The 25,792-nt window shown below is 39.3% G+C and overlaps 1 protein-coding gene across 4 annotated transcripts in view; it reads left to right on the top strand.

The window, feature by feature from the left end:
- Positions 1-25,792, top strand: part of CRYBG3 (crystallin beta-gamma domain containing 3) — a 131,823-nt gene that overhangs the window by 29,423 nt on the left and 76,608 nt on the right. For 2 of the 4 annotated variants that reach the window (XM_086675656.1, XM_086675657.1), the window contains exons 3-6: positions 6,616-7,046; positions 17,206-23,440; positions 24,802-24,846; positions 25,203-25,318. In XM_086675656.1, the coding sequence (XP_086531782.1) occupies positions 6,616-7,046; positions 17,206-23,440; positions 24,802-24,846; positions 25,203-25,318 (6,827 nt within the window). The remainder of the gene's footprint in view (positions 1-6,615; positions 7,047-17,205; positions 23,441-24,801; positions 24,847-25,202; positions 25,319-25,792) is intronic. The other 2 variants (XM_086675660.1, XM_086675658.1) reach the window with 2 other exon arrangements.

The raw sequence follows: 25,792 nt of genomic DNA, 5'->3' as shown, positions 1-25,792 counted from the left end.
GACACTCATGTAAGAGCAGGACGGGGCGGGGGGAAAGTGTATTAGCAAGTAGGACAGTGTATTTTAGAGATTGTGGTCAGCACAACTGGGGAGGAAGCTAGATTATGCAAGCGCTTAAGGAGTGATTTGGGAAGAAAGGGGAAAGAAGATGGTGAGAGTTAGGAATCCTTTTTTGAGGAGGTTGTTAGTAAAGAGCAGAGAGGGCTTTCCTTGGACATTTACTTATGAACGGTGGGCTAACAGAAGGGGCGGATGAGGAACTTTAATTCCCAAGGAGACAACAAGGACTCAACTTGTGCCGTGGTGGAGAAATTCGCCTTGGGTGAGGAGCCCTTCCTTCATGAAGAGCATCAGTGAAGGAAGCCGCACAGATCCTGCTAGAGTCAGAGCTGTGAGGGATCATCTGCATGAAAGAGAGGGTAGGGGGCTCTGCTGAGCAAGTCTGTGGGATAGTGAAGGGAGTAGGAGAGGTGGAAAGTAGCTGCTGTGGAAAATGAGGAAAGAGTACAGACAGATTTCCAGCAGAGGCTGTAAATTGTGAATTATTGGCTGCCTGTATCTGCATAGCATGCATATACTTGGGGCTTTTTAAAGCAAGACTCATTCGCTTAGGCAGAAAAGATAAAACTGGAAATTTTCTGGGTGGGGATGGCCAAGGAATAAAACAAAGAGACTTTGAGGTTATTCGTCATTTGAGGGCCAGATAGAAAATACAGGAAAATTTGTGGGAACTGAAAGGGACAGTGTAAGAGAGGACAGAAGCTGTGATGAGGCAGGGGACAGTGTGGTAAGACAGCCGGAAAGATGAGAAGGTGGGGACACTGGGGAATGCTTGAGATGGAGTTTCAGAGGTGACACAGTCATGGGTAACCACTAGGGTCAGAGTTAACCAAAGAGGCAAGAAAAGTGGCAGTGGAAGTCACTGGAGTTGAGGGCGCTAAGGATCTGTGAGTCAGGGTGTCTGAAGTATTACCCTTGCTATGTGCAGTAAAGGCAGAGTCTGAGGTAGAAAGGATGATGAAGTCAGATGCTTGACATGGTAAAGGAAGAGTCACCTGGCTCTTCACTGTTTTCCACTCAACAGTCTCTATGGTGACACGCTGTACCCCGTGACCTTTTTGACCTTATGTCCTGTGCTAATCACAATGTTGGGACAGCACCTGCCACCTGTTCCCTGCTATAGACTGCTCATAGGAGGTGATACACTCCAGTACTAGTTAGACCTGCAAACAAATTCTTACATCACTAGAATGTGGGTTTCATGAAAGCAGTGCTCTTGGTGGTTGTTTGTTTGTTTTGTTGTTTTTACTGTTGCATCTAAACACCTGGAATGGTATCCTTTTGTTCATTATTTACTGAATGAGTGAATGCTTTCAAGTTTGCCTTGACCCTAACTGCTACTTGGTATACCCATTTCAGCCAATTACTACTACATTCCCCAAAAACAATCTTCCAGGTGTTCTCTATTTGGGGAACCCAAATCCCAGCTCCACCTATGTGTCCCTCCTTTGGCTTGTTATCTCTCCTCTCACTTTACTGAGGTCACAGCCACTTGTTGGACCTTGATCTTTGGCTTCTCCCCTCACAGCATTGCTCAGGCCTTAGCCACTTCCTTACCTCTTTACCTGGAAGGGGGAAATGTCTCTACTCTTCTCTAAGGATAATACTTGCCCTTTATTATTATTAGAAGTATTAGAGACTATACTGATCTCTATCTTACTTTGTGCTTTTTATTCTGGAACCTGCCATCCTTCTCTCTTGTATAGCAGTTACTCCCTTTCCAGTAGGTGCAGAGCCGATCCACAGAACAGGATCAAAAAGCCATCTAGGGGTACCTGGGTGGCTCAGTCCGTTGGGTGTCTGACTTTGGCTCAGGTCATGATCTCACGGTTTGTGAGTTTGAGCCCTACATCAGGCTCTGTGCTGACAGCTCAGCTGCCTGGAGCCTGCTTCAGATTCTGTCTCCCCCTCTGTCTCTGTTCTTCCCCCACTCACACTCCGTCTCTCTCTCTCTCTCTCAAAAATAAATAAAGATTAAAGAAAAAATTTTTAAAAAATACATCTATTCTGTCTTGGACCTTAAACTCTCATATTCTGTCTTTCCTTTTTTTTTTTTTTTTTTTTTTTAAGTTAAAAAACTTCTCAGAGTGCTCCCTTCTATTTATGGACTGTTCCTATTCCCTTGTTTAACTACTACTCCTGGCTTAACACCTTGAGTTGGAGGCTGTACTCGCAAGTTCCTGAGTTGTTGCAACTATTTCTTCTGCATTCTTAGGGCTTCTCTATAGTCTTAGTTCCTCATTTACTAACTCAACAACTATTGGAGAGCACCTCTTATTGTCAGGAACATTTCAAGTGCTAGAGACACTACACTGTATAAAATAGACAAAAATCCCTGCACTTGCAGTTTTTACTTTCTATAGGAAGAAACAGATATTAAATAATATAAGTGTATGTGTGTGTGTATTTGATATTGGCAAGTACAAAGGAGAAAAATCAGAGGATACTGGCACTTTCATAGTGGAGGAATTTACTATTTTAGCATGACTGGGGAAGGTTTCAATGAAGAGATGACTTTCCAATAAAGGTCTGAACGGGAGTGAGTCATACAGCTATGTGGGGGAAGAACATTCTATGCAGAAAGAGTAGATGTACAATTCCTGAGGTATGAGTGTACCTAATGTTTTTGAAGAACAGTGGGAGAGGATAGTCACCTTTCTTGCCCTCACATTGACATTTGTCATTTAGTCCCCATTTGCTTTTAGAAATCCTCGTTGTCCTTTGCAACCAGTATTCTGGAGGGATGAGCTGGTCTGGTTTTTGCCTTTTCCATCGCTCAGTCATTTCTTCTCTATTTGCACCTTTTTAAAATCTTTTTTCCTGAGGGCTCTTTTGTTGGTCCCCCCCCTTTATCCTGCACACACTGTGTTTTGCCGAATTGCATTCTTAAACTATGCTTCTGAGTATTTTCCAGACATCTCAACTTGTACATCACCAGGGGACCAAAAATTCAATGTATTTGCCATCTAAGTAATTTGTTGCCTTATCTCCTCCCAACCCCACAAAGGCCCTAATCTCACCTCTCCTATTTCCCATATCCATTTTTTGACTTTACTCAAATGGTTGCCCACTTTAGAAAACTTAGTTGTCTCTGACTTTGTTGTTCCTCTCTCTCTGCTTCTGTGAGTCATCTTATCAACCTCATTCTCTATTCTCTTTACCCCAGTCTTCTTCAGCCTCACCACTGCCATGACAAACACAGTTCATACTTCTGTTTTTGAACATACTATACTGTGTGTCTAGGATGCTCTTCTCAGCCTTTAGGAGCAAGCTCAGATGTTCCCTCCTCCTTGCAGTGGATTCTCCCCATCCCCAGTCAAGTTCATTGTATCCTCCATTGTGTGCAGACCTCTTCTAAGCCCCACACAGTGGCACAGTGATAACCATCTTGCCTAAACTATAAGCACGTTGAGGCTGAAGCTACATTTCACTAATCAGTGTCCCTAATGCTTTCCTATGCTTCCGTGTATTGGGGACATAGCAAAGAGAGTAGAGAGATGGATGAAATTGACCTAAGGGCACTGCATTACAACAAATCGTGTGTGAAGGAAAAAAATGTCCCAGTTCCCCAGATAACATATGCCTTCGTCAGTAGCCTTTGTATGTTATGTTCAGAATACCAACATCTTTGAGAACAACTGGAATTGATGTTTTGTTTGCTTGGATCCTGACTGCTTTCATTCTACTCCTTGGAACATTGGCAGACAGTCCTGCTGGCAGGCAGCACTGGCCCTAGCTTGTGGCAGGCTGAATTTTATTGTTGTTTAGGCTGAGGGGAAAGAGCAGCTGTTTCAGATCAGACTTAAAATTTTAATTATATAAATATAAAATTTATTGTGTTACTTTGAATAGCAGTACACTTTTCTGCTAGTTTTTGTTTCTAGATTTAGATACTTTTTTTTTTCTTGTTATAAACAAATTTCTCGTGAGATTTAGGGAGAAATTAAGCAATGGAGACATCTAAGGACAAAAAAAAATGCTCTTCAGTAAACTGAAGATACAGAGATTCTAGAATAGCAAAGAAGCTGAAAATTGGGGGGCATCTGGGTGACTCAGTTAAGTGTCCTACTCTTGGTTTCAGCTCAGGTCATGATCTCACAGTTCATGAGTTCGAGCCCCGGGTCTGGCTTTGCACTGACAGCGCAGAGCCTGCTTGGGATTCTCTCTCTCCCCCTCTCCCTTTGCCCGTCCCTGGCTTGCTCTCTCTCTTTCTCTCTGTAAAAATAAATAAACATTAAAATTAAAAATATATATACTTAAATACTGAAAATTGGGAAGGAAAAACAAACGATTGTTGTAAAAAATTATGTATAACTCTAAAAAGGTTAAGTGTAAATGCTTTCACTTAGCAAACATATCTTTTTTTTTGTTTAGAAAGCAGTCTACAGTATTTTGAAAGGAATTATCAAGTAAAAAATGATAGTTGAGGCAGTGAAATAGTTCTCTCGCAGGGGGGAGAGCGAGAGAACCCCAGGCAGGCTCTATGGTAAGTGCGGAGCCCAACACAGGGCTTGATCCCACGACCCTGGGATCATGACCTCAGCCGGTATCAAGAGTCAGATGCCTATATAGTATTTTTGACAGAAATTATTCTTGGGATTTTATTGATGTCAAAAAATGTAATCTCCATATTCTCTTAATTTTCCTGTTTTTAAAAAAAATCCATTGCCCAATTTTATAAGACTTGTGAATCTTTAAAGCATTTTAAGAATATTTACAATATTCTAATGAATGGCCTATAGTTTACTCCCTTCAAATAGCTACCCAGGAAGAGCAGTCATTCATACTAACTATAGAAAAAAAAAATCACCATTCTGTTCATGTTACAGTCTTAGTTCCTTTTGACAGGAAGAAATGTAGCTGATAATTACAACAAATTAAATGGCATAAAGAACAAAAAAATGTATATCTTCATACACAGAAGCATTTTCAAAATGTCAGCTAGCATTTCTCTTGCCAAACTAAGAGGCTCTTTATGCTGTTTTTGGGAGGAGAGGGCACAACTGATTTATAACGCAGGCTCCCATGATGAGCAGAAACTTGGAGGGATGAGGTGGCGATGTGTGGGATCAAGTTGCAGTTGAAACCAGTAAAAGGTGAGACTTTGAGTGACTCTGGAAGGTTGATGATATTCTAAATGTAGAGACTCACAAGTTTTATTAAGCTCCTGACACATAGAAAAAGAATGCTATCTGTGTATTTCCTCAAAAATACCCTCTGATTCCCAAGGTGGGAACAAACTTAAAATACTGTTTGCTTGAAATTAATTTCCAGGGCTTATAGGTTCTAAACATTTTCTCAAGCTTGAATATGCTAAATTTTATTAGCAGTTAGTGGAACACTTCTTTAAACTGTTTTGAATTTGGATTAAAATATGGGACAAGTTAAATAACATTATAATTATGATGCTCTTGCCTGCTTGAGGATCAGCCTCTTAATAAAACTTTATCGTGTGAACGTACATTGCCCTAAGGTGGTTTTACCTTGGTGTACCGACCTTTCTCTGACTCGTACTTGAGCTTTCCTTTTATGAGAACTAGTGAGCTTGACATCTGACAGATACTGTCAGACAGACATTCCTTTTACAAGTAGGTGAGCAGGCACAGGCTGAGTTGGCACATGGGCATAAAGGAAAGAGTGTGACATGGAATGTTGATACAGCAGCTCAGTCTTTCCTCACAGAGAGTGCACATGAATATGCTTTGCTTTCCTAGTAACTTAACTATAAGCAGGTGAAACACACCTGCAGAACTGTTTAACATCTGCAGGAATTCCCAGTACTGCCCAGGCTTTGCATTAATGCACATCTCAGGGTTTTGTGTTTTACTATTAAGGATCGTGGACTTTTCCTCTGAATTGATAGACCATGTTGCTGTCTTTCCTCATCTTATTGAGGAACAGTTTTACACAATGTGGCGGCTTCGTGGGTTAGCACAGTGCCGAAATGAGGTCTATTTAGGTATTGTCTGATGGTCCAGAGTGCTTGAAAGTACTGTCCATTAGCTCAGAGTAATGAAAGCCGCATTTAAATATACATAACATATGCCATGGTCTGTCCCTTTACTTACCTCTCCACATCTTTCACTCTTCTCATTTTGTACCCAAACTCCGTTCATCTTTAACTCTTTAGAAGCTGACACATCACTAAATAGAGTTGGGGGGAGGGGAGGAGGAGGAGATGAGAGATGGGGATGGAGGGAGATGCATAAGCATCACAGAGTCACATATTAGGTCTCCTTCAAAGGGCACTTCTAGGAATCATCCTCTGAGTTAACCTCCTCTGCTGTCACTGCTACCAAACCTGGACTGCTGACTCCCGTTCTGGCTTCCCACTCATGCTGTACTTCTCTCTCTGTGTGACGTTTACTATACAGCTTTAATGTGTGCTGACCATGCCCTTCATTAGACTGTAAAGGGCCCGAGGAATCAGAAGCCATCAGTCTTACAAATGTATCCCTGGCCTCTGGCACACAGTGTGTCGTATAATAGGTTATTAGTCAATCTGTGTTATTTTTTAAATGATGATGTTTATAATTCTCTATCTTGTTTTCAAAGATTCCCCAAAGTGAGCACAAAAGGAACCATGCTGAGAAGCTAATCGCTCTTCCAATGCAGGAAGATTCCAAAAAGCCAAATGACCTCTCCCGCTCCACTTCAGATACCAAAATAGGAGAAAGTGATAGGCAGCCGAAGGAAAGCTTTTTTCAGTTTCTTGGTAACTTATTCAATATCTCAGGAAAATCATCTCTTGGTGATGCCAAGCAGTCTTCTTTCAAGGATGACCATGACAAAACTGAGAAAGATTTACAAAATCCCAGTGACCATCCTGAGGAAGGGGTCAAAAGAGAAAGGGAGATTTTCGGTGGCTCCCTGGGAACCCAGGCACTTCCAGCAGAAGAACCGGAGTCCAACTCAGCAGAGCCCTCAGATTCCTTTTCTTTGGATACAACACAAGACAGTGAACAGGAAACCAGTGATTTACTGAAGTAAGTTTACAATTTACTTAGCCAGAAAGTTAAACTTATGGACCTAGCTCTTAAGCCTTACTTCTAACCCTGATTAATGAAGGGAATTGGAAAAAGTATTGTGTAATGTCTTTGCTACTAGGTAAAAAAAAAAAAAAAAAAAAATTGTATGATTTTGTGTACCATACATATAATCTAGGACCTTTCGTGCTATTTTAGGGGGCAGTACCAATACCTTTTAGGTGCTAACTTTGTCAGTACGATATTTATTTCTAATTTAAGACTTCCTTGAATGAGAGTGTTTTCTGTTGTCCGAATTCTTCCTGTATTAGGACAGGCAGTAAGACCAGTGTCTGCATTTTGGGAACAGAAATGGTGCTAAGGAGGGGTGCTTGGGTGGCCCAGTTGGTCAGGTCATGTCTCACAGTTCGTGAGTTCAAGGCCCGTATTAGTCTCTGTGCTGACAGCTCAGAGCTTGGAGCCTGCATCAGATTCTGTGTCTCCCTGTCTCTGTCCCTTCCTTGCTTATACCCTTAGCTTGGTGCTAAGGTTTGTATGCACATTGTATTCATATCTTTCCTTTGTGGAATGACAATAAAGGGGTTAAGAAAAGAAATTAAATGGACTCTACTTGTAAAACTAGCCTTGTGATGCTTTTCCACAGCTCTGAGAAACTGAAATCTTGTGTAGATATAAGGATTATTTCATCATCCCTTTTTTTCTGTCTTTGATTAACAGGCGCCAACTTGTTTTTCTTTTGCTCAAATGAACTTGGAAGGAATATTTTTTACTTAGAAAATGTATATAACAATGTTTGGTCCATTAGTCATTTTGTGTAACTTAGTAGTATTCATTCATAACCAGTAAGTATCTGTTGCATTGATTTTTATTTAAAGATGTTTTTATTTATTTTGAGAGTGAGAGAGAATATGAACTGGGGAGGGACAGAGAGAGAGGGAGGGAGAGAACCCCAGGCAGGCTTTACACTGTCAGTGTAAAAAAAGCCCGATCAATGTAGGGCTCAAACTAGGAACCATGAGATCATGACCTGAGCCAAAATCAAGAGTCAGATGCTTAGCCAACCCAGGTACCCCTGTTGTATTGATTTTAGCTTCTACTTGTGAATTATTTGTATCATTTTAAGAGGTCATCTATAATAATATAGTCAGAAATAGACGATAACTTAGAGCTGTTTAGTTCTTTATAGTTTCAGAGTGTCTTCATATACGTACTTTGAGTTAATTCCTCATAGGCAAGCTTCAAAGGTAGGCATAGACCCAACTTACAGTTGTGAGAACTGAGACCCTGATAGACTTGAGTTTGCCCATCAAGACTGATGTGGTAGGGCTTGCCCTACCAAATGTCAGTGTACTGATAAAGCCACATAATTTGAAACAGTGTCATACTAATGTAATACTTACTAAACATTTAAGTGAAACAGAATAGATCATCCAGAAGTAGACCCTTATATATATGTGATTTTAACCCTTGAATGTGATGGCATTTTTACCTATTCTTTTTTTTTTTTTTATTGTTTTCCATATTATAAAAAGGAACACTTGGGGAAATTGGTTAACAATTTGGAGGGAACAAAAAGCTAGATACTTATCTCATTGTTACAATAAAATAATTAAAATTCAGTAACAAATAATTTTAAAAAGTACAAAACTAAACTAGCTAAATGACTTATTCTGTTTTGATGAGAAACCACTTTCTAAGCATGATAGCAATGGAAAGTATCAGGAAAGACCAGTAAACTGCATTACTTTAAAAAAATTTTTTTTAATGTTTATTTATTTTTGAGAGAGAGAGAGCACAAGCAGAGGAGGGGCAGAGAGGGAGACACAGAATCCAAAGCAGACTTCAGGCTCCGAGCTGTGAGCACAGAGCCCGATGTGGGGCTCGAACCCATGAACCATGAGATCATGACCTGAGCTGAAGTCGGACGTTCAACCAACTGAGCCACCCAGGCACCCCAAGATTACTTTTTTTTTTTTAACGTTTATTTTGAGAGCAAGAAGAGCATGTACACATCCCCCCGCCCCCCCCCCCCTACACACACAAACACACGAGTGGAGGAGGGGCTCTGAGAGAGAAGAAAAGCAAAAATCCCAAGCAGGCTCTGGGCTAGATCAAACTCATAAACTGAGAGGTCATGACCTGAGCTAAAATCAAGAGTTGGCCACTTAACTGACTGAGCCAGCCAGGTGCCCCTGGATTACTTTTAATTTTCAAACTCCCTATGTCAAACAAAATAAACAGTGATACATTATATTGGCAAGTGAGAAAATTCGATACAAAAAGATGTCAGAGAATGCTTTAACTGATAAGCATTTTATTCAAAAAAAATTTTTGTATATATTTATTTTTGAGAGAGAAACAGTGTGAGCAGGTCAGGGGCAGAGAGAGAGGGAGAGAGAATCTACAAAGGCTCCAGACTCTGAGCCATCAGCACAGAGCCCACTGATGCGTGGCTCAAACCCATGAACCTTGAGATCATGACCTGAGCCTGAGTTGGAAGCTTAATCAACTGAGCTACTCAGGCGCCCCAGAGCTGATCAGCATTTTAGACACTAACTCAATAGGGAAAAAAAAAGTGAAACAATATAAACAAAAATACAAACTGCTAATACATAAGTGGTTTATTCTCACCAGCAGTCAAGGAAATGCCAACTAAAATGGAATAACTTTTATAAAATTTTACTAAAATAATAAATGATATACTCTGTATTACTCAAAGTTAGTAGAGCTGATGATGCTCCATATACAGTGATAGGAGTGGAGGCCATATTTTAGAGCAATATGTATCAAGATTAGAAAGCTTATAGGTTATTTCTAATTATATAAGGAGGTGTTTACTGAAATATTATTTACAGGAACATATCATTGGAAATAAATGTCCAACAGCAGAAAAATGGTTAAATTAGGGTACCTCGGTAATAAAGGATTGTCTAAAGGAGTTCTGTCTAAAATGTGGTGGTTGGATTAGCAGCATCAACATCACCTGGGAATCATTAGAAATGCAAATTTTTTGATTCAGACCCACTAAATCAGAATTTCTGGGAGTGGTGCCCAGCAGTCTTCTAACAACCTCTCCAGATGACTTTTTGTACCAAAGTAATTTAAAGTGGTAAGGATTTTGAGTCTATTATGTGGAAATCATGTGGAATGGAAAGTTTGTGTTTTTTCTTTTTTTCTTGTTAATCCCCCCCTTTGGTTTTGATTAGTCGAGTTTATTTCTTTGGTACTGGACAGTAGAAAATGGAAGAGGTTACCTTGCCTCTTATTTCTTGTTAGTAAAACCCTCCTTATTAATAGAATAATTGCTTACAGCCCAGGCACCTGGGTGGCTCAGTCAGTTAAGCATCCGACTCTTGATTTTAGTTCGGGTCATGATGTTATGGTTAGTGAGATCAAGCCCCATGTCAGGCTAGGCTCCGTGCTGACAGTGCAGAGCCTGCTGGTGAGTCTCTCTCTCTTCCCCCCCCCCCCCCTCTCTCTCTCTCTCTCTCTCTCTCTCTCTCTCTCTCTCTCTGCCCCTCCCCTGCTCACATGTACGTGTATTCTCTCTCTCCCAAAAATAACCTTAAAAAAAAAAAAAAAAAAAAGAATTGCTTAAGGCAGTTACCAGAACCACCTCTGCAAAGCTTTTGTCTTGACTGAGATACAAGCCTCCTCTGGCCCAGCTCCAGAAGTCCTACAAATTATCAGGTATAGAATTGCAATTTAGTGACTTCCTACTGTCACATGTCAATTTAAGAATTGACATACCATTTTTGTTAATAGTTTATTTTGACAATATGATTAAGGACTACTTATAACTAATTTTAGATATTTAAATATTTTCCATATATATGGAAAAGATATTTATTAATTTTGAGACTGCATTATAAGTATTAAAGTTGTTTTAGTTTTGTGAAATGAATTTACTAAAAGCAAGGATATATTTAATTTTTTATTGCGATCATGAGAATATTCCAAATATAAAATGTTATTTAAAATTAAGAGTTGCTGATGCATAATTAATAAACCTTGTATATAAGAATCTCTGAAGGTAAGAAAGAGAGTGTTATTAAAGCCCAAGTTAGAACAGCTGCCTGGGAAGCACACTCTTTACAGGGAAGAAAGTGCTCTGGGTGATAAACAGTTTTTACAGGGTTATATATGTTTTTACATCTTACGAAAGCTCAAAAGATTATAGGCTAGCGTATAAGCAGGAATCACAAGTTTTAAGGTCAAGGAATGCAGGGAATAGGAGCATTGATCAATATTGCAAGGACAGATGGTTTTCTGTTAGGCAACTCATTTATAAAATCAGTATACAGTGTATGCTTGGTGAGCCATAAATCAGGCTTTTGGTTTAAACAAAGTTAGTGTACAGTCAGGCTGACTTAGAAATCTAGAATGGCTCTCCTTCTAGCTCAGGCCTTTGGAGAGTGTTTTCTCTCATTAGAGTCTACACTTCTGAAATCGGTAGGAGATTTCAGTGTCACACAAAATTTCAATTTTTTTATAACTTCAATTTTTTAATTAACTAAAGGTTTTGCATCATCTTTCTCATGTAAAAATGCCCCCTACTTTTTTTTCTCTGTAGGTCTTTTATAATCAGAGTGTACTAAAAAGGGCTAATAGCTTAATTTACACAAGTTTATAAAATAATCTGTGCTGTATAATGCTGTCCATTACTATAATATCAAGCATACTTTTAAAGTCACTGTTAATTACAGTTTTCAAAATTTAGGTAAGTTATTAACTATAATTTGAAGTGTGTTCAGAAAAAAATCCTCAAAAGTTATAAATTATTTCATTTCACTTAATTAAAAATAATAAACAGCTTTGTAATTGTTTTTATGTTGACTATGCCAATTTCATTTTTAACATCCATAAAGCCTTTCATTAAACCTGTTTGGTGACAACTTTTAGATTGTTTTCCATACATTAACTTACGCCTTCATTGCAGTTTATTAGGAAACTACTTCACTGTTGGGTTGAAATCTTTAAAAAGTTTAAGTTCTATGATTTTTATGTTTTCAACAGATTCATATCCATCATGAAAAAATTTTCTGCCAAAGCTTTATTGTGATTTAAAAAAAAATTGCTGGATTCACAGCTTTTCTTTATACGGAAAAGTTAAAAGCCTTTCCTATTATGAGAGAAGATATTCTTAACTGTAATTTGAAAGGAAATCTATCTTAATGCTGAGAAGGTAGCTTAATCATACTTTCTTAAAGTGAGTTAGATACTTTGCTCTAAGGCTGTTATTTTTAGGCTATTATTTAGGATTTCCTTTGAAGAATGACAAATGTCTTTGGTTGACCTTTGAAATATCAGGAATATCAAATATATACAGAAAAGAATATAGCTGTGTTTGGTACCTGGAGGCCTAATAAATCTTTACATGATAGGTAGGTATATCTTGGGCTAAAATGCATAAAACCTTTTCACATTTCCAATATGTACATATGTCTACTTCTTTAAATATTTGAAATGTCTAGGTATGTTACTTTGTTCTTGCTCTCCTTTTTTTTTTTTTTTTTTTTTTTTTTTTGGTTTGGGCACAGTGTATTTTATTGGTGGTATATGACAAAGTTCAGGGGCCTGGGATGGAAACTTCGATGCCAAGGTCATGACAGTCTCTGTAAGTTGGGGCTGAGCTGGGGCAAGGACTCCCTAGCAGCTGAGGGCTTCTCTCTTCCTCTTGTGCTCTTAATAGAGCTTGTGGTTCAGAGGGCTCTTACTCCTTGAATTGGAGGCCATGTGGACCATATGATCCACCATTGGTTTCTGTAGCTAAATTCATTGTTGTACCAGGAAATGAGCTTGATAAAGTAGTCATTGAGGTCAATGCCAATCCCAGCGTCAAAGATGGAAGGGTGGGGATTACTGTTAAATTTGCAGGAGATAATCTTACAGTATCTGCTTCACTGTCTTCTTGATATCCTTGTATTTGGCAGCTTTTTCCAGGTGTCAAGTCATATCCGTAACTGACCTATTAGGGATAAGGACACATAACGGCATTCTAGTGAGCTTTCCACTTGGCCTCAGGGATGGCCTTGCCCACCACCTTGACAGTGCCAATAGAAGCAGGGATGACGTTCTGGGCAGCCCCTTGGCCATCACACCACAGCTTCACAAAGGGGCTGTCAGTCTGCCAGCTGGCACTGATGGCATCAGCTGTGGTCACGAGTCCCTCCACTATGCCAAAGTTGCTATGGATGACCTGGGCCAGAGGGGCCAAGCAGCTGGTGGGGTAGAAGGCATTGCTGACCATCTTGAGGGATTTGTCCTGCTTCTGATGGTTCACCCTCCTCACAAACATGAGGGCATCAACAGAAGGGGCAGAGACAATGACCCTCTTGGCTTCATCCTTTGAGTGAACCCCAGCCTTCTCCATGGTGGTAAAGACACTAGTAGACTCCACAACATGTTCAGCACTAGCATCACTCAGTTTGCTGTTGGCAGGATCTCACTCCTGGAAGGTGGAGATGGACTTTGCTGACAAATTTCCTATTCTCAGCCTTGACTGTACCATTGAGTTTGACATGGGTGGAGTCATACCAGAATATGTAGACCATGTAATTGAGGTCAACAAATTGGTGACAACAGTATCAACTTTGCCAAACTTAAAAAGCAGCCCTTGTGATCAGACACCAGTACAGCCAAATCCATTTACTCCAACCTTCACCATCAAGTCTCAGGGATGCAGCTGGCACTGTTCAAGAAAATGTGGCTGTCTGTCAAATGGAGAGGAGCAGAGAGCCTGTCTTATTTGGTTCTTACTATTGTTAGGATCATATTAACTTTAGTTGTGTAGGATAAGCTGTAGATCCCATGGACAATTTATATAATATGTGTAATTAATACTCCATTTTCTCTGTGCAGCTTATAAAATTTTAATTTTCCATCTTCAGATTTTATTTTTAAAGTTACATGTTTTTGATATTTCCATTTTCTATTTTATTTACCAGGAAAAACTTAACAATTAAAGGACAGTTTTATATTCTTATACTATTCAATTATGGAGACTCAACTGCAACCTGAGAAAGAATGCTGTAGAAAATAGACTACATTGGTGACATGACTAATCTTTTAAAAAGAGGGAGTGTAGCTCATCAGTACCCGACACAACTAATTATAGTACACGAAGCTAGGCTTGAAACTTTGATGTTCAGTGCTTTAAACATGATTATATAGTTGTTTAGTATAAGCAATGTATGTTTTAGTTTCAAGCATGTAACATTTCCACCAGGTGCTACAGGAGATTATCTGGTTACAAATTTAAACTAGTTCATATAAATCAATGTAATCATTTTAGTTGAAAGTACCCAGAAAATCCTAAAAAATGGAGAAAATGATTCTCCTCACCCCTGAAAGGACTCCAAAACTACCAAAAGGCATTATTACAGTGAGTTGACATTTAATGGATTTTTTGTATATGGTTTATAGAAGACCTTTTAGATCAAAAGGTGCATTAGGATTGATGCAGGATAAAATGTCTTGAGGTCTTTTTAGGAGGGAGTTGGTAGGAAGAGAATGTCAGTTTACTTAAATTGAATTCTGATTCCTATATCATTTCATATTTCTTTGGAATCATGTACATTCGTGTATCCATATCTTCAGAATTATTTTATTGATCTTTTGAAGGAAAAAATATTGCAGCCTGTTGAGAGTAGATTTTTTTTTTTTTTTTTTTTTTTTTTTTTTTTTTAAATTTTTTTTTTTTTCAACGTTTATTTATTTGTGGGACAGAGAGAAACAGAGCATGAACGGGGGAGGGGCAGAGAGAGAGGGAGACACAGAATCGGAAACAGGCTCCAGGCTCTGAGCCATCAGCCCAGAGCCCGACGCGGGGCTCGAACTCACGGACCGCGAGATCGTGACCTGGCTGAAGTCGGACGCTTAACCGACTGCGCCACCCAGGCGCCCCGAGAGTAGATTTTAAATATAAAACATTAAAGCTTTGAAAGAAAAACTGACCAAAAATTTCTTGTCATTTATTCGGGCTTCTCTATCTTCACATGTTGCTCTGAAGGCTCTTGTGTTTTCTAATTAATGTATTTTGATATCAGATTTCACCAATAACGTTACTTTACCTGTATTGTAAAGTACGATGTATTTTTCTCTTCTTGTATGTTTTCACAGGCAATTACCTTATTCGTTTTTGAGTTTGTTTCATAATAAGTCTTTGATCTAGCCTGACACTCATTCTGGAGCTAAAACTACTTTCATAAGGCAAAGCTTTTTCCCTAGTCATCTTGTTTAGCTGCTTTGTAATGGACAATAAATACATGCATGTAACCAATACAAGTTTTCACAATAGTGGTGGATTGGATTTCAGGGACCAGCAATTATATAGATTGAAATACATTATTTCAGCTAAAATTCAAGAAATATGTGAGGGGCACAGTTCATAAAAATTTGACCTGTCCGAAGAGGTTTACCATCTGTTTTATCGCGTAAATGAGTCTAGTGTTCTTAATGTTACTGCTTTAAAGCAGGGGAGTAAAAGCATTATTTAGATATTGGAATACTGGTGGCTGGATTTCTTATTCATGTGGGTTCTACAATGTTTTGTTAATTCTATGTTTAATCTGAAAAAAAATAGAACATCAAATATTTCTGCCATACATTTTTAGTGTTAGGATACTAAAATGAGCCTAGAGTTCAGAATTTAAAACACTTTTATATAATCGATAATAGTGAAGGCAGTCGGGAATAAATCACACACTAAGCACTTACTATCATTGCTTTATTTTAGTCATTCCCCCCAAAAGTTGTAAATATGTACCATTTGCCAAATTTTGTGGGGGGCATTTAAAAATGTAAAAATGGTTAAGACACAGTGCCTTCCTTCAAATAGCCACAAGGCAAGTGGGGAAAATGCATTAAGTGCCTAGATCTTTATAATCTGATATGGCAAATCTGCGCTCAAGGTTCACAGAAACCTATATTTGCCATTTGCTCAATGGCAAATATAATCTGATATGGCAAATGCTGCGCTCAAGGTTCTTTGCACCCACAGATCAGAGGCTAACTGCCCATGTTAGCAGGAAAGGGGTGCTGGGATCTGTTTGTTCTGGAGATGACTTGTGAATTTAGTCTCAGAAGACATTGGAGTTTCTCTCTGGGGCTGGGATTTAAGGGAAGAGAATGGTGTGTGTCCAGGGCTATTAAGCAGTATCAGATAGCATGAGAACTCCCAGCGAAAGATTCTTCAAAGGAAGTTGGATGCTGAGAGTCTCTGGAACTTTATGCTGGGGCTGAGAAGAAGTAGAGAACTTTTACTAGAAGTCTCTTTTGATTCCTACACTTACCCAGGCAGTTTTATGCTACAGAAATTGAATATTTGAAGAACTTAACACAAGAGCATTTTTAAGGCAATTCTGTCATTGAGTTAACAAATACATGCTGAGTGCTTGATGTGAGTTAGACATCTTACCAGTTGTTTTCCTTTAAAAGTTCTCCCCCTATGTGCTTGAAGTTGCCGTTCAAATTTACATCCAAGAGTAAAGGAAGAGAAGCTTACTGTGGTGCTCTAATATGGTGGACAAATCAGTGATATATCCATGAACTTGTGCCAGCATGAGGCACATAAGGCAGTGTGGTTCCTTCCAGTCAAACACTCTTTGAGATTGTAACTAAAACCCAAGCCTTGGACTTGTCAGCCCACTTTCTGTCTGGTAACTACTGTGAGAGAGATGTAGGTAATCAGGTAAGAGGGAATGGTTTTGGAGCACCTGGCTTTCTCAGTCCGTTAAGTGTCTGACTTCAGCTCAGGTCATGATCTCACGGTTCGTGAGTTTGAGCTCTGTGCTGACAGCTCAGAGCCTGGAGCCTGCTTCCAATTCTGTGTCTCCTTCTCTCTGTGCTTTTCCCCGGCTCACACTCTGTCTCTGTCTTCCAAAAATGAATAGAAATGTTGAAAAAAAAATCTTTAAAAAGGAATGGTTGTAAGGAGCTCAAACATTCATGTGCCTTGATGTTCATGTGTTCCTTGTCAAATCTTCATTATTTTTAGTAAAGACAGGTTTACCTAAAACATTTTAGGATTTCCTTCTCCAGTTGAATACTTATTAGGAGTAGGAGTATTTGAAAGATATACTTTATCATAACTTCTAGGATTACTGTTAAGTGTTACTAACTATATTTCATGATACTATTGGGCTCTTTCTTTTTACAGACAACTGGATAGTAATCCAGAGAGGCCTTCCGTAACATATGCAACATATCGAGGCCCCAGACAAATTAGGAAATATTTGAAGCACCAGAATGCATTGGAAACTGTGAATCCCTTGGACAGAGAAAATGAAAGTTCTGACTCTAGTACAAGCATCCATATTGGCCCTGGAAGTGACATTGAGGCTAGGATGGTGTCGTTGTTGTCATCAGCTAGTACAGACATATCTGTGAAAGGACATTTGCTCGAAGGCCTGTTAGAAGACTCTGATTGTAGCAAAATAAATGTTAACACAGAAAGCCATCTGACAAACCATTTAGAATTGCCCAATACTGCTGCTTCTACGAATGTTTTAAATAAAAATGATCCTGGGGGACCTGTGAGAAGTAGGTCATCCCCTTCTTCTGTGACTAACTTCAGCTCCACTGCCAGTGAATCTGACTCACGACACCATTTAAGTTGTGCACCAGTTTCTCAGACTGACAGAAATTTGGTATGCTCAGCATTGTTTACAGGAAGTAACAGTAGCAGAGTTCCTTGCAGTCCAGATTTTCAGGGGATAACTACAGCGGAAACTACAATAAAGGAAGACAGCTCAGTGATGAGTGATGGGACATGGGTGCAAAGAGAAGCACGTGTTGAGCATGAGAGCCCTGCTGTTTCTGACTGCTCTTCTAGTAAACCTGATGGGAGTGACACTACCAAACAGGGCAGTGCAGATTTGCTGAGTCCAAATAAGTCAATTATGCATGAAGATCTGCAGTTGCCAGAGAGTAAGTGTTCTGACAAGCAAGCTGTTGATAACTCAGCCAAGCAGGCTGCCAGTCATATCAGCACCACGGCTCTTCAGAGACATGCTGTGACAGACACAGAACCTGTAAATGAAGGAAATAGACTGTCTTCCCAAGACTCACAAAAAAATTTGGCTGCTACAAAAATCAGACAAGAAACAGAAAGCACCTTGGTTAGTGAACCCACAACTTCAAATCACATAAAAGCTCCAGAAGGTAGAATTGAGCCACTACCCAAAGATATTGACCAGTTGTTTGTAACGGAACCCAAAAGGTCCAGTTTTAGGCCACATGGCAAAATGCCTCATGTGGTTAGAATAAATCAAAACAACCCTGCCTCCGGAGAACACATCAGCCAATCAGCAGTTGTAGCATGCTTAGAAAACAGAATATCCCCTAAGCTGAATTTTGAACCTAACAGAAATCACATTTCAGAATCTCATCTTGACTCTGAGAGTCTTCAACAAACCAAAGTATCACCTGATGTCAGAACATCTCTTATCCTTGACAGTAAAAAATCAGATTTCAGTATTTCATCTCCTACATTTGTTTCCAGGGTTGGTATGCTGAGCAAGTTAGATACTCCTGTTACAAAGGATGAGTGTTCTGTGCTCACTGAAACTGGGGATGTCAGCATTGTTGGTATTTCCAGTCCACCTGGTAAATGTCAAGAAGAAAATGTGGCAAATCGTGTTGAGGCAGTAAACGGGAAGGGTACTCCTGCTTGTCTTCATCTGGAGCATGGATCTGCAACTCTTGAATCCAAGGAAGTTCTTCCGAAAGGTGAAAAATGCCAGGTTGGAGTTGACTCGAGATTGGAGTGTGAAAGCCTCTCTGAGGACAACAGTTCCATTTCACCTCAAGGCCCTGCTAAAGCAGAATTGATGTGTTCAAACGCTAGAGCAAGTAAGAGCACTACAGAGAAGTCTGGTTCTCTTTCCTTGGAAACCAAACCTGACATTGCGAAAATTTTATCAAAGGTGGAAGTTGATGGTCAGAACGGTGTTCCTGTTGAGTTGCATTCTGTAAGAGAAGAAACTGTAGCCATCTCCAAGATCACTGTTTCCCAAACAGAGCCTAGAGATATTTCTCAGGATAAGATTTCTTCTCCATTTGAAGTTACAGATGTGCCAGAAAAGCTTATTTTATCAGAATTAACTTCCCTAGAGGCTGAACAAGACAAAAGTTTTCAATCAGTGGGTCGTGAGGAGATTAAAGAGAATTGTCAGACTGAGGTATCTCTTCCTGCCTCCAAATATCAAGGTTTTCCGGAAACAGAGGCAAAAGCCTTAGTTTATCCTCCTGCTTTTCCCAAAGGTAATATATCTGAGATTTTACCTCCTGTTCATGACGAAAAAGCTCCTAGGCAAATGGCACAGAATTATGAGGCCAATACCTATGTGATTCATCAACCTTCACATATTTTTGGGACTAGAAAGATTTCTGGTTTCTCAGAAATGGCAAAATTCAACTCAACTAGTGCTTCCCCACAATTCCGAGAAGCTGACAGCACACAAGTAAATTCACCTTTTCTGAAATCTGATAAAAGTTTGGGGAAAAATGCTTTTGTATCTGAGAATTCACACTTTCACAATGTTCCTGTGCTGAAATCAGAAAAGAAAGCCTTATCTCACAGAAAAAAAGAGAATACTCATTCCCTAAGTGGTAGTATTGATAGTGTGTCTTCCTCTAGTAGCTCTGAAGAAGTTAGCATGGTTTTAAGTTCACATAGTCACCAAAATAATTCCAGTTCTGTAAAAGTTACCATAGATGCCACACATGAAGGTGCCTCTTTAACTAACCTGCTGCACCCTAATAGCCCTTATTTGGAATTTGAAACATCTGTCCCAACAGGGGCAGAAGTGACCCCTTTTCAAGAACACTTTGGGACTCCTACTGGAAAGGTGTCTCTCAATTTCCCAACTGCTGCCCAATTTGACAATCCCATGGAAGCAGAGACTGGAGCAGTTGCTGGGGCTCCGACGTCAGTTAACAGCTCAAGCCAGCAGTGTTCTGAAGCCTCTGCTGAGCACACAGAAGCAAGGAGAAGAGTCCATGACCAACTTTTGGACCTCAAAAGTGGTTTAGTTAAAAAGGCTGATACATTGATTGGTGAAATTTTTGTTTCTGTCAGGGAAGAATTAAAATCCACACACATAGCTGATACCTGCCAAGAGCATATAGCCGTAGATGGCATAATGAATTCAGGTACTCTGAAAGAAGATGTTCCTGAGAAAAACTCCTCAGAAGTGACACTGGCAGGGATCCAGCTAACAGAGCATTTGGAAGAGCAGGGCATGGAAAACAGGTCAGATGTCCCAGGGGAAGAAAAGGTCTGTGTTTCACTTACAGCTGGTGAGAAGAGTCTCCTTTTTGATTCTGATAGAATGAATTTATCTTGTTTGTTAGAAGATCAAGCTAGGGAATTAGTCAATGAGATTATTTATTCAGCCCAAGAAAATTTGGCAGATGATGCTTTTGAAGATACTGAGGATACCTGGGATTCTGAACTTCAGGCTAATACTTCACAAATTCTGAACAGTGATAGTGTTAAGCCGCATGATACATTAAGGGATTTCTTGGTGTCTGAACAGGCAGTAAATCAAAGCACATGTGAAATTAATGAAAATAAAATATTAGGTAGGTTCTTTTCTGTAAGTAACTTAGTTAAGGACGCAGAGTCAATTAAAGGAAGAGAAATTGTTCTCTACCAAGAATCCCCACTTTCTGGAAATAGAGCTGGACAGGCTGATAGGATAAATTTGTGGGAATCAGATGCTGTTTTACTAGCTGAAGATACACCCCATAAAGGGTTAGATGATAAGGTAAAAACACATTTATTTTTCAAAGAGGACTCTAAAGATAAAGTGGAAATAGCGCGTATGGATAATCACAAAACAGGGACAGAGGATACAAGAACTCTTGTATTAAATTTCAAATGGCCTCCATTTGCAAATGATGACATCCATGTACCCGGGACATCCAAGAACAGTTTTTCTGATAGTCTTGTGTGTATATCTGAAAAAGGCTTGCCAGGACAGAGTAATAAAAACACACTCTTTACAATGTCAGAAGTAGGGAAAGTACACAAGAAAGATATGGAAGTAAATATAAGAAAAATGGAGCTTAGATCTCCCATGTTAGAATTGGAAAAAACAAACAAAAAGGATGCTGAATTGAATATTATGAAATATGAGGCAGCCCCTCCTATGTTAGAAATGGGAAGAGCACATAAAAAGGATGCCAAATTAAATGTGATAAAAACTGAGCCAACAGCTTACATTTTTAAAGTGGGAGAAGTACACCAAGTGGATGCTGAGAGGTATATTGAAAAAACTGAGGGATTACCTGCCATTTTAGGAATGAAAAAAGCTTATAAAATGAGGGATATCGAAGGAAATCTTGGCAAAACTGACATGATGCCTATTATTTCAGAAGTGAAAAATACCTACCAAAAAGATGCTGAGGTAATTACTGGAAAGACTGAAGTGATGCCTGCCACATTAGAAATGGAAAATATTTACCAAAAGGATGCTGAAGGGGATATTGCAAAGACCGAGGTGATACCTGTTGCATTAGAATTACAAAATATTTACCAAAAGCATGCTGAAGGTGATGTTGGCAAGACCGGGATGACCTCAGTTATGTCAGAAATGGAAAATGTCTACCAAAAAGACTTTGAGGGGGGTACCGAAAAGGCTGAAGTGATCCCTGCCACGTTAGAAATGGAAGATATTTACCCAGAGGATGGTGAAGAGGATATCACAGAGACTGAGGTGATACCTGTTCCATTAGAAATGGAAAATATTTACCTAAGTGATGCTGATCTGGACAAAACTGAGGTTATGCCCATTATGTTGGAAGTGGTAAATGTCTACAAAAAAGATGCTGAGGGCATCACTGAAAAGACTGGAAGACCTTTGTTGGAAATATCTTACCAGAAGGATGCTGGAGAGGGTATTAGGAAAACTGAAATGGTACCTTTAGTGTTAGAAGTGAAAGAAGCACACAAGAAGTCAGTCCCTGCCTTCTTAGAAGTGGAAAGGGCATGTAAGACAGAGGATAAAGAGGCAGTTGGAATGAGTGTGTCTATGCCCTCTCCAAGAGAAATGGAAAGACTGTCTCCAGAAGATTCTGATGAGGCTATCAGGAAACACAAAGTATTATCTACAGTGGTAAATGTTAAGAAAACCTATGGAACAGGTCTGGAATTGCCTATTACACAAGCAGAGGCTGTGCCTCCCATATTTGAAGCCGAAAAAACATCCCAAGAGCCTGGTGGAGAGAGTGTTGGAGAAATAGAGAAAGGACCCTCTGAGAGAAAGGAAGGCTTGATAGCGTGTGACAACAGACTTGCCTCATATTTCAGGGGATATGAATCACCTACATTAAGCAAGGATTATGAAGGCTACCCAGCTTTAGCAGTGCCGGATTTTCGACCCAAGGATACCATGGGAAAGCTAGACAAAAGAACATCTGTTACTGCAGTAGATAACCAAATAAGAGATGATAATTATAGTGATGAAAAAGAAGAATCTAATTTAGCCTTCATTTCTCAGGATGAACAAGAAAATTCTTCCTTTACTATATTATATGACGAACCCCTTCAAGATGAGGACAGGTGTGCTACCCCAGAAGTAAGAACACACACTCTGCTGTTTCCTGATACATCTACTGACAGCATGCCTGTAGTCACATGCGAGAGGTCTGAGAGCAGAACTGACCTCGTCCATCATTTTGAAAAGGACACTAAATTAGGTGAGACATTTGATAGTGATAGTTCAGAATCATTCTTATCAGTGGAGGCCAAAAGGTACAAAATTTATCCCTTAGCTTTGTCTCCCATTTATGAGGATGACAGCTCTCAGGAGGACATTCTGTCCAGCGAGGTCTCACCTGGACACCATGGCTCCACAAAATCAAGAGAGAATGCAAACCAGCCCTCTTCTGTTTTATCCCTTCTCCAGTCAGTATCAGAGCGTTTAAAGATGAATTTTGATGAAGACAGACAGGGGATAGAGGCAGAGGAGGAGGAGGAGGAGGAGGTGGAGGAGAAGGAAGGGGAGGAACCATTACATAAAGGAAGCCTGAGACCTAGGAGGAAGGAAACCATTACTTTGAAGCTGCCAGACCCTTCCAACACGTTTTATCCCGAGGATGACCAGGAAAGGACTGGAATCTCTAAGAATTCATACGTAATGTCAAATGAACCTACTACCTCTAATCCGCAAGTTGGTCTGTGGCCAGAAAAGGCTTCATTTCTACAAAAATCTGACCTTACTTCTAAACTACATTCTTCTTTAAAGAGTGCTTATCATCAGTATTTGCATACTTCCAAAACCCACTCCTCAGACAAAGGAGCCAGATTTGGTGGACTTTTTCAGGAACCAGTGTCAAAATATTTCCGTGCTCAGGACATCTCAGGCAGATTAAGCCCATTCACAGAGGTAAGTTATTTTGATTATTAACAAATGAAGTAGTGCTTTGGGTCATGAAATGACCTAAAAACTTATGAAGAAAATCAGTGATTTGAGGTTGTGTAAAGATGGTTTTAAAAATATATCAGAAGTTACTTTATTCTTTATTTGAAGTGTATCATAATCCCTGTATTTTAGCCGGACTGTTAAATTGAGAAAACAAAATTGCTTAGGCAGAATTTAAAAGGCATAAGAGAAGCAAGTTATTTCCCCCTTCTTTGCTAATATTTAGTTTTCAAGTGAAATTAAGTGACAGCATTCTGAATTTCTCAAGGTACTATATATGGGGAAATTGTTACATTCCATTGAGCTTATGTGTCTCCGTAAAATATTTCATAATATTCTAAAATATTTTAAGTAATCACTTGGCAGTATCCTGTCAGTAGTTGCTCATATTGTTCATACAAAGCAGGGCCACGAACAGCCTAATTGAAAGAAAAACTGAAAACATTATAGCTGGTAATGGTCTTGAAATTCAGTTTTATGGGTTTTTTTGCCTTAGAAATATTTAAACATTTAATGTAGAATATTCACTTAACATGGGACTTCCTTTCTGGCATTCCCAAGATCATGGAACTTTCTCTACGATTCCCAAGACCCATGTCTTCACCGTGAATAGCCACAGGAGCAAATAGTTACACTAGAATACCAACCAGTAGCTTGCAAGGCAAAGTCTTTTTAAAAGAAAGGATAAGATTTGAAGAAATGTTTCTTTAATAATTCCCCATTACCTACCAAGTCAAGTGAAACATCTTCACTATATTACAGCACACCCAAGTCCTGTTTGTCCAACTTTGTCTCCACGTGCTCTGGTTATACACCCAGTGTTTCCTACCACCTTGCCTCAGAAAGTATGTTCTCCATGGAATTATTTTATCAACTCCCTGGCCCCAACCTGCCACATTTTTTCCCTTATTAAAATCCTGTGTTTTCAAGGTCTTCTCCATATCACTTCCTCCAACAAGCCTTTTGGGGGCCTCCCCGTGCCATCACCTCACCTCTATGCTGGTGTCATTCCCCTTGATGCCCATAAGTTGGCATTTTCTTTGTATTTTACCCATGAGTTTAACCTAGTCCTTCACAGAACAGTCACGTGAGTGTGATCATCTGCTCCTTCCTTCCAGGTATAAGCTCCTTGAGGGCACAAACAACACATTATTTACCCTTATATTTGCCCTTGTATCTCTTGTAGTACCTAGAGGTACACTTTGCATATAATGGTCCCTAAGTAAATATGTGATGAATTGGATTTGTGACTGCAAAGAAAGTGAGTTGTAGATCTTTCTGTTGATGTTTCTTAAGGCTTACTTCTTCCACATTTACTCTTTCAGAATGTTGACAAACAAATTCTGAGGTGTAACCCGAGACCTGGGAAGGTAAGCATAAGTTTCTTATTAACTAAGATAAAATATGAAAAGTAAAGTTATGTTAGGGATGCCTGGCTGGCTCAGTCAGTTGGGCATGCGACTCTTGATCTCAGGGTCATGAGTTCAAGCCTCACATTGGGCACAGAGCTTACTTTAAAAACAAAAAAAAAGGTTACTTTCAGATTTGGGGAGTTTAAAGTAAATACTTTTCACTGACTTTAAAAGGGATTATTTTACTCAAAGATGTAGCATCTATACTAATCATCTTTTATATGTTTAGGATATTTTCTACATTCTAGGATATTTTGGAATTTTAAATGCATTCTTAACAATTAGTTTTTGTGCCTGCTTTCTGTATATTGCAGATGGTTATCTATGATCTCCATGGAAGTAAATACAAGCAGGAGATCTACTGTAATATTCCCGATGCTACATCATGGTCCTTTCCGAATGGGATACTGATAAAAGTTGTAAGGGGCTGGTAAGAAATCTCTTAAAATTTGGTAGCATTTTCCCCCCAACTAAGTGTGTTTTCTTACTCTTTATGCTTTTTGTATTTTTTATTAAAGTCACATTCCCTTTCCTCTGGTTTTTGACAGAATATTTTGAAACATAATTAGTGTCTTATAATTTAATAGTTCTTTTTATGTACTGTGCCAGAAAATACTGGCTGTTTTTAGTGCTTAAAGCCAATGGGCCATAAGTAGCAAGACCTAATATATATATAATATGCAATTAATACCATTCTGAAACTACATTAGTAGCAGGATGGATTTGGCAAGTTGAGTTGAAAGCATCAGCTAAATGAAGCATAGCTTTGAAAGCGAGTTCACAAGTTGTGGGATGCTAAGGAATGTGAAGGCCACATACTTAAAGTCATTTGTCTAGCTGACATGGTCAAGAAGTGAAGGATTCTTTGTGTGGTGTAAAAATGAGGGGAAACCTCATGTGTTAT

This window comes from Puma concolor, chromosome C2, assembly GCF_028749965.1.
Source record: "Puma concolor isolate L17-30 chromosome C2, mPumCon1.1.hap2, whole genome shotgun sequence".
Classification (NCBI taxonomy): domain Eukaryota; kingdom Metazoa; phylum Chordata; class Mammalia; order Carnivora; family Felidae; genus Puma; species Puma concolor.
Note: the sequence above shows the minus strand (reverse complement) of the source record. Positions and strands in the feature narration are given on the sequence as shown.